The 14377-nt window shown below is 39.3% G+C and overlaps 1 protein-coding gene across 1 annotated transcript; it reads right to left on the reverse strand.

The window, feature by feature from the left end:
- Nucleotides 1-7767: 7767 nt before the first annotated feature.
- On the reverse strand, nt 7768-13295 carry Ermn (ermin). Its single transcript, XM_032903317.1, has 3 exons — nt 13032-13295; nt 12321-12413; nt 7768-9068 (listed from the first exon to the last, which is right to left on the reverse strand). The coding sequence occupies exons 1-3, from the start codon at nt 13261-13263 to the stop codon at nt 8554-8556; spliced, it is 840 nt and encodes a 279-aa protein (XP_032759208.1). The 5' UTR covers nt 13264-13295; the 3' UTR covers nt 7768-8553.
- Between the last annotated feature and the right edge of the window lie 1082 nt (nt 13296-14377).

A 14377-nucleotide genomic window follows, 5' to 3' on the forward strand; every position in this document is an offset into this window, starting at 1 on the left:
GGCAATAGTCATTTGGATGAAGCATTCTAAGAAATAGATTCTAAAACATGCCAAAGCAGACACCGATTTAAAAGGAGGAAAGTGATATAAGCAACGTGGAGGGGAGAGATGAGTGAAGGCTTGTCCGAGACCTGACAGAAGAAGACAGGGGATACAGTGCTTCTGATTGGGAAAGACAGAGCACAACCCTTACTTACATGGACCTGAGGATAACCTAGGCCTGTTGTGGGAAGCTGGATGTTTCCACATCCGAACGGATCTCTCATGTTAAGTACACCAATCCTTAGGAATTGCTGAAGAACGCTTAGAGACCAGGGTCTGTTGTAATCCTTTTGGTAAGGAACCAGATGTTAGGAAACCAATTGCCTATCTGATAACTCTCACAGGCCAGTTGTGGGTAACAGGGCAAGAATTCAGATCTCTGGGTGTGACTCTATTATGTGCACTGTGGCTCTTAGTTTGCCCATAGAGGTCTTCAAAGGACATGAACCAACCTCCTTACTGAAGCTGTGCCTTGCAGCATGGCCTTGCTTATGCTTGCTGGTGGGTTTAAATATTCACTCCCATGAAAAATAAGCATTTTCTGTCTGTTTTCCTATTTGACATGTTATCCTCCAACTAATTACAAACAAGAATGACTCTGTGAATAAAGGAAAAGGAAACATTTTCCCTTTACCATTTATAGCATATGCAGCATATCTAAGAGGCCTCATTCCAGTAACTGATGATTAGAGGGATGATTAGAGAATAATTTGAAAATGAGATAATTCTTACCAAAACAGTCTTATGGAGAGAAAAAAGCCACAATTCTTTGCCAATGGACTAACTGAATTGACCAGACAGTACTTAGTGGACCATGTCACTTTCATATGACTGAGATACCTTGAATATTCCCCTGTCCATTGGTCTGCAGAGTATGTATTTTGTCCAAGAACAGTTTCCTCAAAGAAAAGTCTTTTTAGCAAAAGATGAGTCATTCTTTGGTTAGATCCACCCTTGGATGTGAGGAAAGTAAATGTCATTTCCCCACAAGAGAGCCTTCTGTCTCCTCTACTCTGCGTACTGTCTAACTGTACCTTGAAGTATTTGTTATATAAAGCTACCTCTGAGGACTACCCATAGAACAAAGACTTTATTTGTAACATTGTGTATCTATTTGGAAGTAAAATTGTACCAAACTTTCCACCATACATTTTCCCACTTACCCAAAGATGCAAGGAATTATTCATGAGTTACCAATCTCTGTGGGCCTAGTCTTGAGAGAAAGTTTGTACAATGTGGATAAAACGACAAAGCTACAAAAAAATGAGGGAAAAGAGGGAGATAAAGTAAATGTTACTGGGTGCTTACATCCTTCTGGGGTTTGCGTGTGCTCATCTTATCATCATCATCAACAATGCATGAAACCCAGTGACCATTCGACCCAGTATTCTGATCCACAAATCCACTGCCAACGTTTTAAAAATTACTATTAATGAATTATTTTATTTATTTACATCCCAAATGTTGTCCCTTCCTGCCCTCCCCCCATAGAGTTCTTCCCCTATTCCCCCAATTTGCCTCCGAGAAGGTATCTCCTGGGGTATCCCTCCTCCTTGGACTAAGCCACCACCAAAATTATACACAGGCTGGTCTGAAGTCCCAGCATATATGTAGCAGAGGACTGCCTTGTCTGGACTCAGTGGGAGAGGATATGCCTAATGCTATAGAGACTTGATACCCCAATATTTTTTAAGAAGCACTGTCCCCCCAATATTTTGAAGATCAAAATGAATATAAAAATTCTACTACAGCATCCTTTAATATAATGACTAAGCTTTCATGGAACACCCTGTGGTCCAAGAGAATACTTTGGTAGAAAGATGGGGCTTTACGTTTCCTTGACTTGGCTTAAACTATTGCCTTTCTTAGAAATGTGCCTATGTGTCTTGTCAACTTGAAGACAGGGTAGCCTTGCTAATATTTGACAGAACTAATCTGATGGAAATACTAAGGTGTTAGAGATAGAATGGTAGGAGCTGAAGGGGTTTGCAACCCCATAAGAAGAATAATACCAATCAACCAGAGCTCCCAGGGACTAAACCACCATCTAAAGAGTACACATGGACAGACCTATGGCTCCAGCCACACATGTAGCAGAGGATGGCTTTGTTGGGCACCAATGGAAGAAGCCCTTCGTCCTGTCAAGACTTGACCCCTCCCCACCCCCAGTGTAGGGAAATGTCAGGGCAGGGAGGCCGGAAGGGGTGGGTGGATGGGTCGGGGAGCACCCTCATAGGGTGTCAGGGCGGGGGTATGGGATAGGGGGTTTATGGGCAGGAAACCGGGAAACGGGATAACATTTGAAATGTAAATAAAATAATCCAATAAAAAATTAAAAAAAAAGAAATACTTACTTCCTGAATACTGGAAGTACTTCCTCACCCTTCAGCACACACAGCAGCTTTCTCTTTCACCACTTATGCAGAGCTTCCCCCCCCTTCCTCTCCCGTGGGATGACACAGCTGTTGTTGCTACAGTGCTGTTTTATCACGAGCGTCAAATTTTCTCAGTTCTGCTTGCTGACATTCAATTATCTGTCATTCACGGGACTGCAAAACCACCCTGTGCCATGATCGCAATGCATCACTAGCTTCCCCCGTATTACGTTGGAAGCACGCTTGTAGATGTTAGAAAACCTTCTTTCTAGTGTTGGCTTAAGGATTAGAGAGGGTCATGGACATCACTTACAGTGGATAAGACTTCAGCATTCCCGGCCTGACCTGATTTCACGAATGGTTTACAATGATTTTCAAGGAGTGCTCAGGCAAGGTAAGGAGGTTGAGACAAGCCAGGGAGCACCAGCTTGCTTCTTGTTGCTAAATAATTCTACTTTTATTTTGAATACAGCCAAGAAGTCACATCTCATACAATGACCTTAGTAACTTGTATAAAACCCACAAAACTATACAAAATAAAAGAAAAATTATAATTGAACGCTTAAACTCTCCTATGTTTTCTGCATGCTTGTCTTATTGGCTTGTATACATCTTTCTTCCTCCTACATGATGAGGAAGGTATCTGTCCCTTCCTTACACCAAGAAGAGATTTGATCATCCCATCAACAATAGACAAAATCCAATGATCATTCTATCCGATATTTTCAAAAGTATTTCCACTACACAATGTCACGATCATTCTTTTTTAAAGTGATAAGGTTATCAATATAGGTGAGCTCAGGTAAGACCCTGGATTACAGATTAAAAATAAGGAAATGAGTTTGGGTAAAAAGCTGTATCGTCTTTCGTGAATATTTCATAGGCAGAAAGTCAACCTTGGACCTTTCTAAATGAGCAGCTGACGTGTAGATGTCTGTGAAAACACTCGTAGGTCTTGTAATGGTGTACAGCCTTCATGTGAGGTAGGACTTTTGCTTTTCCATCTCCTGGACCAAAGTGACAAACAGAAATGTAGAAAGCTGCTACTCCATGAATCACAGTACCAACCTTCCTTCCAGCCTTTAAGCAAAGCTGACACTTGGTTCATTGTTTAACAGAGATGGGAAATAAAATTAAAAAAAAAATTCCTTCAATTTAAAACAAAAACAACAGCTTTTAACTTCAACTCACTCTGCAGATTATGTCATAAGAATTTTACAACAGCTGCACAGGGTATCCGGTAATTGTTGCAAGCCAGATACCTAGACGAAGAAGAAATGCTAACCAGAGCTATTGTGCAAATGTTTATTTTTTGACAAATGCTCATTCCCTGGACATTTTGCATAAGCCACATAAAGTGTTATAGTCCTTTCTGAGGCTTGGTGGGTGGTGTTTCAAATGTTGTCTGTGTATGAAAGACAGTAAATCAACTCCATGGTGAAGCAGATTTAATATCTCTGTTTTAGCCTGAGGTGTTAACTGGCAGTAGCTGTCTCCATCAGGATCCCTTTTCAAGTTTATGTGAGTCTTCTCTTGGAGAAACAAAATGAAAATTGCCATTTTCCAGCATGCAGACTGACTTTGAATATGCGGAGTTCCCAATAATGGTGATCACCATCACATGAATGTAAATAAATTTAATATATATTGACAGATAACTAGTCAGTTCAACAACATTGATTACAGGTTCACAGATAAAACCTTTGTATTAGATGTTGAAGTTAAAACTTTTGATAACATAATAAAATAAATATTTTAAGCTTTCCTTGACCATGTGAAGACGGCAGTTGAGAGAACAAATGCCTTGTGTGTAAACATGCATTGTGTGTGTGCATCTATTCCATACATTAAATTGGGAAGGGTTAAAAAATCCTTAGGTCTCTTGTTACAGCACAAAGCAAGCAAGCATCTGGAGCTCTCTGAACTCAAATGCATTCCCTTCAGGATCCTCTGCAGAAAGAATTTCAAGTAGATTTGCTCTGCCCACAGTGTCTCCATTATTGAAAGTCACATGAAATTACATTCATGGAGTTTGTAGGGTTCTTTAAAAAAAACTGAGAAGGGTTTTCTAGGTTTATACACTAACTGTAGGAACTGGTCATTCAAGAAAGAAGGGAGAGGGGCAAGAGAAGATCAAGGGAATGCTTTTCCTATTGATTTCCTGAATGAGTTTGTAAATGGAAGCACAACAACAAAACATAGATGAAATATTTGGGTTAACTTTATTTTTCTAGATAGCTGCTTCTTTTGCCTCTGATACACTGAGGTTATTCTAGGAAAGGAATCAGATGCACAAGTTTAATTTTACAGGGGAAAAAATTAAAATTACATTCAAACTTCATTTTTATTATTCTCCTGAGCTGGAAGCGAGTTACTAGCTGTCACCAATTTGTCTGGTGTTTTACCAGTTATCTTGTGATTGACTTGTGGTGCCCACTACACGTGGTGTGTGTGTGTATGTTTGTGTGTGTGTGTGTGTGTGTTTGTGTGTGTGTTTGTATGTATGTGTGTATGTGTGTGTGTGTTTGTGTGTGTGTGTGTGTTTGTTGTGTGTGTGTTTGTGTGTGTTGTGTGTTTGTGTGTGTGTGTGTGTTTGTGTGTGTGTTTGTGTGTGTTTGTGTGTGTGTGTGTGTGTGTGTTTGTGTGTTTGTGTGTGTGTGTGTGTGTGTGTTTGTGTGTGTGTGTTTGTGTGTGTGTGTGTGTGTGTGTGTTTGTGTGTTTGTGTGTGTGTGTGTGTGTGTGTGTGTGTGTGTGTGTGTGTGTGTGTGTGTGTGTGTGTGTGTGTGTGTGTGTGTGTGTGTGTGTGTGTGTGTGTGTGTGTGTGTGTGTGTGTGTGTTTGTGTGTGTATGTGTGTGTATGTGTGTGTTTGTGTGTGTGTGTGTGTGTGTGTGCTTGGCTCAGCCTTCCCATGTACTGCAAGAGTTGAACACACATTATGTTCTTCATAGTATATCATGACCTGCTATTTTAATATGGGAAACTATAACATTTGGCATTAGATTTTATAACCCTGTTATTATAAAGCAATGAAAGTTCAGGCTTCAAGAGAAGTGGTTGCTTTTATCATATCATTAAACATAGTTCCTATTTATTATACTCTAGAATTTCATCCTCCTCAATAATTACTTATTTTAAATGTTCTCCTTGATCACTTTGAAACACTTAATGTGAGTTGGAGGTATACCACAAGTAGTACCATATGTAAAGTGCAGAAATAACACGACAAATGTGTCAGAAGAGCTTAAGCGCATTACCTTGAGGGCTACAACGATAAATGTGTGTTTTTGATATTGTTGATGCCAATATGCATCTAAGGCAAACTCTCATTTTCATGCACATTATGTATCTAGCCACCAGAAGGGCTCACAGTTTCGCATATAATCATTTGAAGATCTTCTAGACACAAACAATGTACATTAATTTCAGTTAGGTATTCTCTTGATTTTTGTAAAGTGAATCGATTGATTCTCTAAAGAGCTGCTTCCATGAAAAAAATTCTCACTAAATTCTAAAGAAATATAGGCTGAAACCCTGAAACAAAGAACACAAACTTTTATTAAAAGGATATCAGACAAGGAAGTTCTTTATTTAACAGCAGGTAGGTTGATGATAGGTAGGCAGATAGATAGATGGATAGATAGAAAGATAGATAGATAGATAGATAGATAGATAGATAGATAGATAGATGATAGATACTGAACCAGACAAATTTCATGTCTTTAAATATAGTATTAAATTAAAAGGAAATTTCATTTTCACAAAGACAAAAAGCTGTTGTCAATTCCCATTCATCTGGCAACAAAAGATGATTAAGTCATTTAAGACACGCCAGCAGTCACACAATCCCCATCAGGTATCAGGTACCAGAATCCTTCCCACTCCTGAAACTTGAATCACAAAATCTCAGCTAAATCTTCATGAGTGGGAATCAATTGATAATGACCCAGATGAGCTTAAACTATATTAATATGTCCCATGCAATCTAAACAAGATCTTTGTTTTCTTCCACATTTCACAGACCCAAATGTCCACCTACCACCACCATGTTATCCAGGTGTTAACTCGGGCTCTGCAGTACTGTGATAGGATATGGCAAAGTATAATAATACCAAGGAATGTTGCCAATGCTCTCCTGATTCTGCATTGCTTCGTCCAGGAGTGTAAATGTTATCCCAGTTGAACATTCCTTAAAACAGTCTTTGTGGGCAGAATGTTTCACAATTGGTAAATTTTGTGGTAAAAGGACACAGCTGAAAATCCTAGGCTATGGAGTATCATAGAAGCTAATAGCTTTATCACACCTTTAAGAATATACTATCCATCACATGTAAGCTCTGTAATAACACATCATCTCCATCTAACAAACCAACTGTCACATGGGTAGATCAACAGCGTAGTCCTGTTACATAAAACTGGGCTTTGAGGTTAAGTAGAAAATGCCAGAACTCATCAGGAATCCAAGGAAGCATACAGGTTGTCTCTATAGAATAATCAAAGGCTCTAAATTAAAACTGAGAGACTGAGCCAGTCTATCAATCTTCTAGCCAACGAAGACAGCATTTCTCTCATTTTACTCAGAAAATGCACATTTGTCCTAAGTGAATTTAGCAGGCTCAACACTCTAAGGGTACCAGTTCTTTTACTTGGTCGGGTTGTAAAGGATTGCTTTGAAGAATAAAAGAAGCAGACTAATTCAAACGCGAGTCTTTTAAATTCTCCATAATAGTATATGATACTATGGAAATATATTATGTGACCAGGAAGAATTAAGGAAGTTGTCATGAGAATGTGTGGGATTTGTTACACATAAATAAGCAATCGCCTAAGCAGGACCAGCCCAGGGTTTTACACAAACTGAGAACGAAGCAAACAAAAGGACGAATAGCACAATAAAGGCTGTATTACAGTCAGACAATGAGGAATTGTCTTCCTATTTGGAACGAAAAGATATTTTTAATTTGTGGTCACAGAAAGTTCAGAGCCATATATACAGAATCACAAAATGATAATTTGTGGAGTAAGCTATCCAAGAGTATAAATACACTCTTGTCATAAATATGCAATGCTTTATTTGACATGTTGGCTCGGGTGATGCTCCACAGGTGCAGTGTTAAGCTTCTTGATTTGGGCTTTGGTCCAATAAATTAAATATTCCCCATGACTATCAGCTTTTCCCCTAAAAATATATGCTCACACCCTACTTCTAAAATAGTCTAAGATAATTATTTTTCCATTTTCATAGTAACTAGTACAGTTATGACTGCCAATGTCTCTCATTTCTAGAAGAATAAAAACAATTTTAAGATATTCCTAATACAAGAAAGTGCGGTAATGAAGTAAGGCATTTTCTTAAAGTTGTGCTAAAATTGCCATTTTTATTTTTAATGATTTCATTGTGCTAGACAAGACTTTGTTTTCAGTAACAAAATAAAACCATCCAATAGAAATCTCTAATCTGTGACTCACCAGTCATCTAGGCTCTCTCTGGATCAACTTCGCAATGGGTTTAATTCATGTTGCAAGCACAAAGCTGGGACCAGCACTCAGCAAACAGAATTCTGACTGACAATTGCTTAGCCTTTTAGTGAGGAAATTCACTGAACAGTTGCACCTAGAAAGGAGATCTGCTGAATTTTTACTCAGTAGATGCCAAGGAAACCTACTTAAGATACAATACTTTTTATAATAAATAGAAAAGCAAAAAAAAAATAGGATTTATAAAACCATGTTTAATGGAGGTGGGGTTTAATGTTAGGCTTCTCATTGGCCTGAAGAAAGAAAGACACCAAAAGAATTATGAGAATCACGTCTACTATCCTCGTTCCCTTGACTGCCTCTCTTACTATTACTGTTTTTAAAGACAAATTCTACCAGGCTAGGCTCTGGGACAATGCTTACCTGATGCTATATTAGTTATGCGTTTTTTAAAGCAAAAACCCAGGAATGAATTTAAAGCTTGTCGGTTTGAAGTTACCAGAATGCGTTTTGTCTATGGTTATTTCCACATTGCTTTATGGTGAAAAAGATACTAAGCTTGCACATCTTGCAAATAAGGCAATGGAAGATATCTCAGTGGAAGGAAGTTAGAAGTTAGCTTCTCTTTAACGCTCCTGACATTTCTCAGTCCCAGTTAGTTTATAAGTGCATCATTGACTCAAACTCATCAATTCTCTGTTTGGTGTTACCTTTCCTGATTTTCCGATAGGATATTGTGTTGTATCTGGAATAAGAATTCCTGGCGATATCTCCCTTCTTTCCTAACACCAGCTGCTCATCGGGGGTCCCAGGCTGGGAACTAGGGCTGCTTAGGGGGGAGTCCTCCCTTGCAAGGCTTTCCTCTTTTAGTGGAGAACCTTCTCTGTATTTTCTCTTAAATTCTATTACTCGAACTTCATCTTCACCCTCGTCCTCAGCACACTCATCGACATCTTCCTCATTTATTTCTTCATTCCAAACTTCTTCTTCCTCATCGCATTTAGAATGCAATATGTCAACTTGACTAGATTTCTGGAACCCCAGCCATTCAATTTCAGTTGCCTGGTGGGCTGCACTCTCATCTTCTCTCTGCTCTAGATGTTGGACAATTCTTTCCTTCTGTATACTCATGTCCAGGTTATGGCTGTTCAGAGGAATCTTCTTCCACGGATGCCCTGCAGCAAAATAAACTAGTGGGTGAGACATGCTGGGCTTTCAGAGTGCCTAACTGCTATTCAGTAATACTCTAAACCATTCTTCTGGACACAGAGATTCCAACTTGTGCCATCTGGACTGTGACTTGGGGTTGCCTGATAAAGTCTAGACAATCAAATAGGTTTTACAGTCAAAAGTGTTTGCAAAACACTGCATTTCATATAGTTAAATAATTATCTCATCATTTAAGCTTTTAAAATGGCAACAAGTATTATGTGTTTTCAGTAACATCTACAACACAACCTCCTTTGACTGGAATTCTATTGCCATTGACTGCTGTGTTTAGAAGATTAATGTTCTCTGAGGCACACTGAAAATTCTTCTCTTGCAAAAATTATATGTGTGTTTATGTATATGTGTATGTATGCAGATCACACATATGTACACACTCAGTAAAACTGTTTGGATTTACTTCACGTCTACAAATAGATCCCACAAGGACAATGCAATCAATACCTTAGGCTAAAACATATTATTCCAGTGTGTAAATGATATCTGCCCATGTCTAGTCAAACTCAGTCATAGATACTGTCTCTGTGTGAGGCTAGAAAATGGCTCAATGGTTAAGAGTACTGGCTACTCTTCCAGAGCCCCAGGGTTCAGTCCCAATACCCACGTGGTGGTATCTCGCAACCATTCCTAACTCCAGTTCCAAGGCATCCAATACCTTCTTTTGGCTTCTGTGGGCACTAGGCATGCACATGGTACCCAAACACACATGCATGTAAATCATTCATATACATGAAATAACACCAAATTTAAAAAAAAAATTAAAAGGAGTAAAGGGAAGCTAGAGAGATAACTTAGTGGTTCCAGGAACTTGCTGTTACAGAGGAACCCGGGTTTGGTTCCAACACCCACATAGTAGCCTACAATTCTGTGTAACTCTAGTTCTGGAGGATCTAATGCCCTCTTCTGGTCTCCAGGAACCAGGTGAGAGATGAGGGCACTAATATACATGCAGACAAAACACTCATTATACATAAAAGAAAAATAAAATATTTTAAAAAGATCCAGAAGATCACAGGTCCCTAGGTACTCAGAACTCATGAATTCATAAGTGAGCCACTGGGTCATACACGACATGGCTTAGGATCTCTACTGACTTCTAGAGATCCAGATCTAAAGCTTATGTTGGGCTCGTACACATATAATGTTTTACACATATAATGTTAGGTTCTTCTTTTGCCCCAAATGACAGCAGAGTAACAGGTTATTTGGTCCCATGTTGTGGCTTTTAGAAGATTTAAAGCACTATAGTTTTTTCTAAGCAGCTGGATCATATTAACACATTTCTCTAGCATTTCTTGATGTATAAGAATGAATGGCAAGAGAGCAGAAGTTTTTCTTAATATGCCCACATAGCAGGCTGATGTGGAAAATGTTACCTAAAGCATAGAGAACATGGCTACAGTGTGTGGCTTCACCATTCTCTTCCTATGCCACAAAAGCCTATAAACAAAGTGAACGGCTGTTGCCAACTTCTTTCTCCCCCAACACTTCTCCCTGTAAGGCTGCTTTTATCAAAAGCTTTTATTTCTCTCTCTGAGTCCAAGATGGACTCATGGACCATGATAGAGGCACAAGCATGAGTTACCATTCACACTTGTCCTAAACTACTGCTGTCGATCCTCCACCTGATAGTCTCTACACTGCAAATAAGTGTACACTGGAAATTGGGTGATACTGGGCTATGTTTTGGTGTGTTCTTCCAGCAATAAAACAAAACAAAACAACACATGCACACACACACAGACACACAGACAGACAGACAGACACACACACACACACACACACACACACTGATTTTTTATTCATATTCAAAACTCAGGCCCAAGTCTATCATGCATAAAAATCATCCTTCCATTTAAATTGATTAATGTTTTTTTTTCCTCAATATTTTTAGCATCTGATTTTTGGCAGGCATGTTTCCTTAGTAGACTGCATAGCTGTTTGCCATTTTAAAAGGAAAAGGCACAGCACCTCTGTCACAGAGCTGAAGTGTGCTGTGCTAAGAGGGAAAGGGCGCCAGCAGAGGCAAATTCACTGGTGACACCATGTCACATAGGAAGAGAGCCCCACTCCTCCACTTGATGGAAAGGCACAGTCCTAGTAACCTTTGTTTGCAGAGGATCTCATTACTGATGAAGAAGTTATAGGTGGATGACTGAGCCCTGCCTTGATGGACTAGACACATTAAAAACAGAAAGACAGGGCAACTAAATTATGTCATTCATTTTGTGGGGTCTTAACTTTTCCCTCCGCCTGTCCTGAGATGGTCTATCTGTGACTCCTCTGTGATACCAGCAACTGCTTTCTATAACTGCTTACATGGTGGCCAGCAGAGAGTCTGGGAATTGTCTAGGCAAGGGGAGAGACTCTGAAATTCCCAATCACCGCCCTGTTCTTCACATCTGTTATTTACCTGGTCTTCTCTTGTCCCTTGGGGGTTCCCCCTTGTTTTGCCTGGTAGGGTCCTAAACTAAATTGGTTAGGTGCCACATGCTGGCTTCAATTTGAAGATAAGCTGTTTACAGCTTCTAGAGAGGGAAGGAATGATTAATTAATAAATTCTATCCTGCGCTGAGCTCAGAAATTAGGTGAATGTAAATATCTCCTTAGAAGAAATGTTTAGAGGATTTTGTAGCTTGGTCTACTGGCTACTTGAAATTTGGCATTGCTGCTTCCTTGGTCTTTTTCTCCCACAGTTGTGTAAAGATCACAAAATGATTCTTACCACTCCAGGGCATGTTGTTTTTCTATGTTTTGGACAAAAAAATAGTTAACTATTCTGTACTTCTTTCAGATCTAATTTTCCCACATAGTAGCTGGTTTTATAAAGTTACTTTAGATCGAATGTCAATAGGAAACTTTAGACTAAACCTGTTTCTTAACCATTGCAGAAGCTGCCAGACACTCATGTGGAGCACCAAATTAAAGAGAACGCTTGATATAGTGGGCTAACCTACCAAGGTATAGCTATCGCTTTGTCATGCCAGCCAGTCAGACTGACCCATACAATTCGGGACATGAGCCATGTAGAAAGCTGGGTAAAGTGAGGCATGACTTAGGTATCTGCCCTTAGCAGCTTGGAGATTTTGAAGTCACTGTTTGGGACTGCTTCTCTACAGCACACATGCAATACACACATCTTATGCAATGATGTCACATCCAGCCAGACAGTTATGCTGGGAGACTAAGATTCCCATTACCTTCTTGGAAAACCGTGTCTTCTACACTTGTTTCTTGGAGAGAAAGATCTTGGATGGCCTGGTGAACAACGAAGAGGTTCTCTTCTGTGTTTTCTAGGGAGAAACACAAACAATGTAACAATTCCAGTACGTATGGTTAAAGGTCCACAAGTCATTCTATTTTTCTGATTCTTTTAAAATTTGATTGCATTTTTTTAATTATTAGTTTCCACAATGATAACCACTCAGCTGATATATAATAGATAGATAGATAGATAGATAGATAGATAGATAGATAGATAGATAGATAGACAGAGACATCTAGATAGATAGATAGATAGATAGATAGATTAAGACATCTTTAGACATATATAGATCTTACAATTCTGAGTTCTCTTTTTTCAAACAACAATGGATCTGTGTTTCTGACAATTATAGCAGTAGTTAACATTGGATTGCTATTTAAAAATTATGTAATAGCTCAATAAAGGTGGCTACTTTTATTCAGTTTTCTTCTAGTGAAAACAGTCAGGGGTTCAGAACAGAAAACAGCAGGACTGCCGAGCTATCAGAGAAGCCTAAGTTATGAGTCAGTATGGTAGGAAGCCCCCATTGGGAAAAGGGACTGTATTTCTTGGGTTTAGCTTATTAATAAAATATTAGTTAATACATTTTTTCCAAGAAGCTTGTAAGTCAGAAAAAAAATAAAGTGAGAAAAAAGGAATACTTTACCAATCTTCTCATCTTCCGACCCTCTGGGTAGTACGTTCCCTTTAGTGTTTCCACTTTCTTCTTGATTTTCTTTTGCAGGTAAATCTTGAAGACTGGGTTCAACCCCGTAGTATGTCTGGGTCTCATCTGCATCAGCTGTCTTCCTGGTTTGACTGCTAGGCTGCTGGCCATTCTCAGGTGGTCTGTCCCCATTGCACTCCAAGCCACTCAGTGTCACAGGAGTATCTGTCATGATGCTCCCTTAGGTCTGATTTAAGGAAGCAACAGAGAAAGTAGGGGAGCAAATATTTGATAAGCTCTAATGCTGTGGTTCCTACAGTTCTAAAACCTAACCTTAAACTCTCAGTCTGACATGCAATAGCAAGATTCTTTCTAAATGTTTACAGGGCTCGGAATGAATATGATAGGGTTTGTCAGTTTGGTTACCAGCCCGGGAACAAAATCCAGCCAATCAGCAACATCCCCACCACCTCACAGCTCCAGTCTCAGAATTAATGTTGCCTTTGATTTGCATAAACAAGCAATCTGAAGCAATCAGCCTTTTGTGTTGGCATGCAGAGGGGGACTTGCCGCTTGTCAGTCCCCCTCTGGGAACAGAGATTTTTGTCCCTTTCCATAATGGCCCATTGTAATTTTCCTTGTAACAGGAGTCACAATTGTTCCCAGGCTTTAATCCAGAGAGAATGACCACCTTGAGGCACATTAGTTCTGTGTAACCAGCTTAACATTTCCGAACAGATTTGGTTCAGAGGAAAACCTCAGCTATGTTGCAGTAGACAATGGCATCATTTCTCATCTATTAAAGAATAAAACCAGCTTTTCAAGGACCTGTAAACATGACAACTTGAGTGTAAACGACTTTGGCAACAGATTTCACGGTGTGCTCTCAGGACGCTGATTTTCCAGTTTCTTCACATCTACAGAAGCCCAACCCATCCATTAAAATACTGGTATAATTTTCCCATGAAGTTTTCCCTTGCTCCAATCAGAATTATCCTTTGCATTTCATACTGGTATTTGTGATGCAGTCTGCCCTCCAGTGATTGGTTAAAACTAATTTGCTGTTCACTCCCCCTTTCTCCTTTAAAGGAATACATTCTTTCTCTTTTCTGGAAGACTCAGTCCTTCCCAAGACCAAGTCCTTGGTCCAAACAATATTTCTGAGCCCTCAATTTCTGGGTAATTTGATACTTCCCTAGCCCACATTTTTCCCTTTAGACCTTATTTGGTTATGATTAAGTAATTCTACAGTGATGACTTTTTACCAACTCAAATCTAAACTTCATCTGAGCAGGGTAAAAAAAGCTCACTTATTTTTGTTCTCAGCATGCACCACTCACCTTGAC

The sequence above is a fragment of the Rattus rattus genome, chromosome 5 (genome assembly GCF_011064425.1).
Source record: "Rattus rattus isolate New Zealand chromosome 5, Rrattus_CSIRO_v1, whole genome shotgun sequence".
NCBI lineage: Eukaryota > Metazoa > Chordata > Mammalia > Rodentia > Muridae > Rattus > Rattus rattus.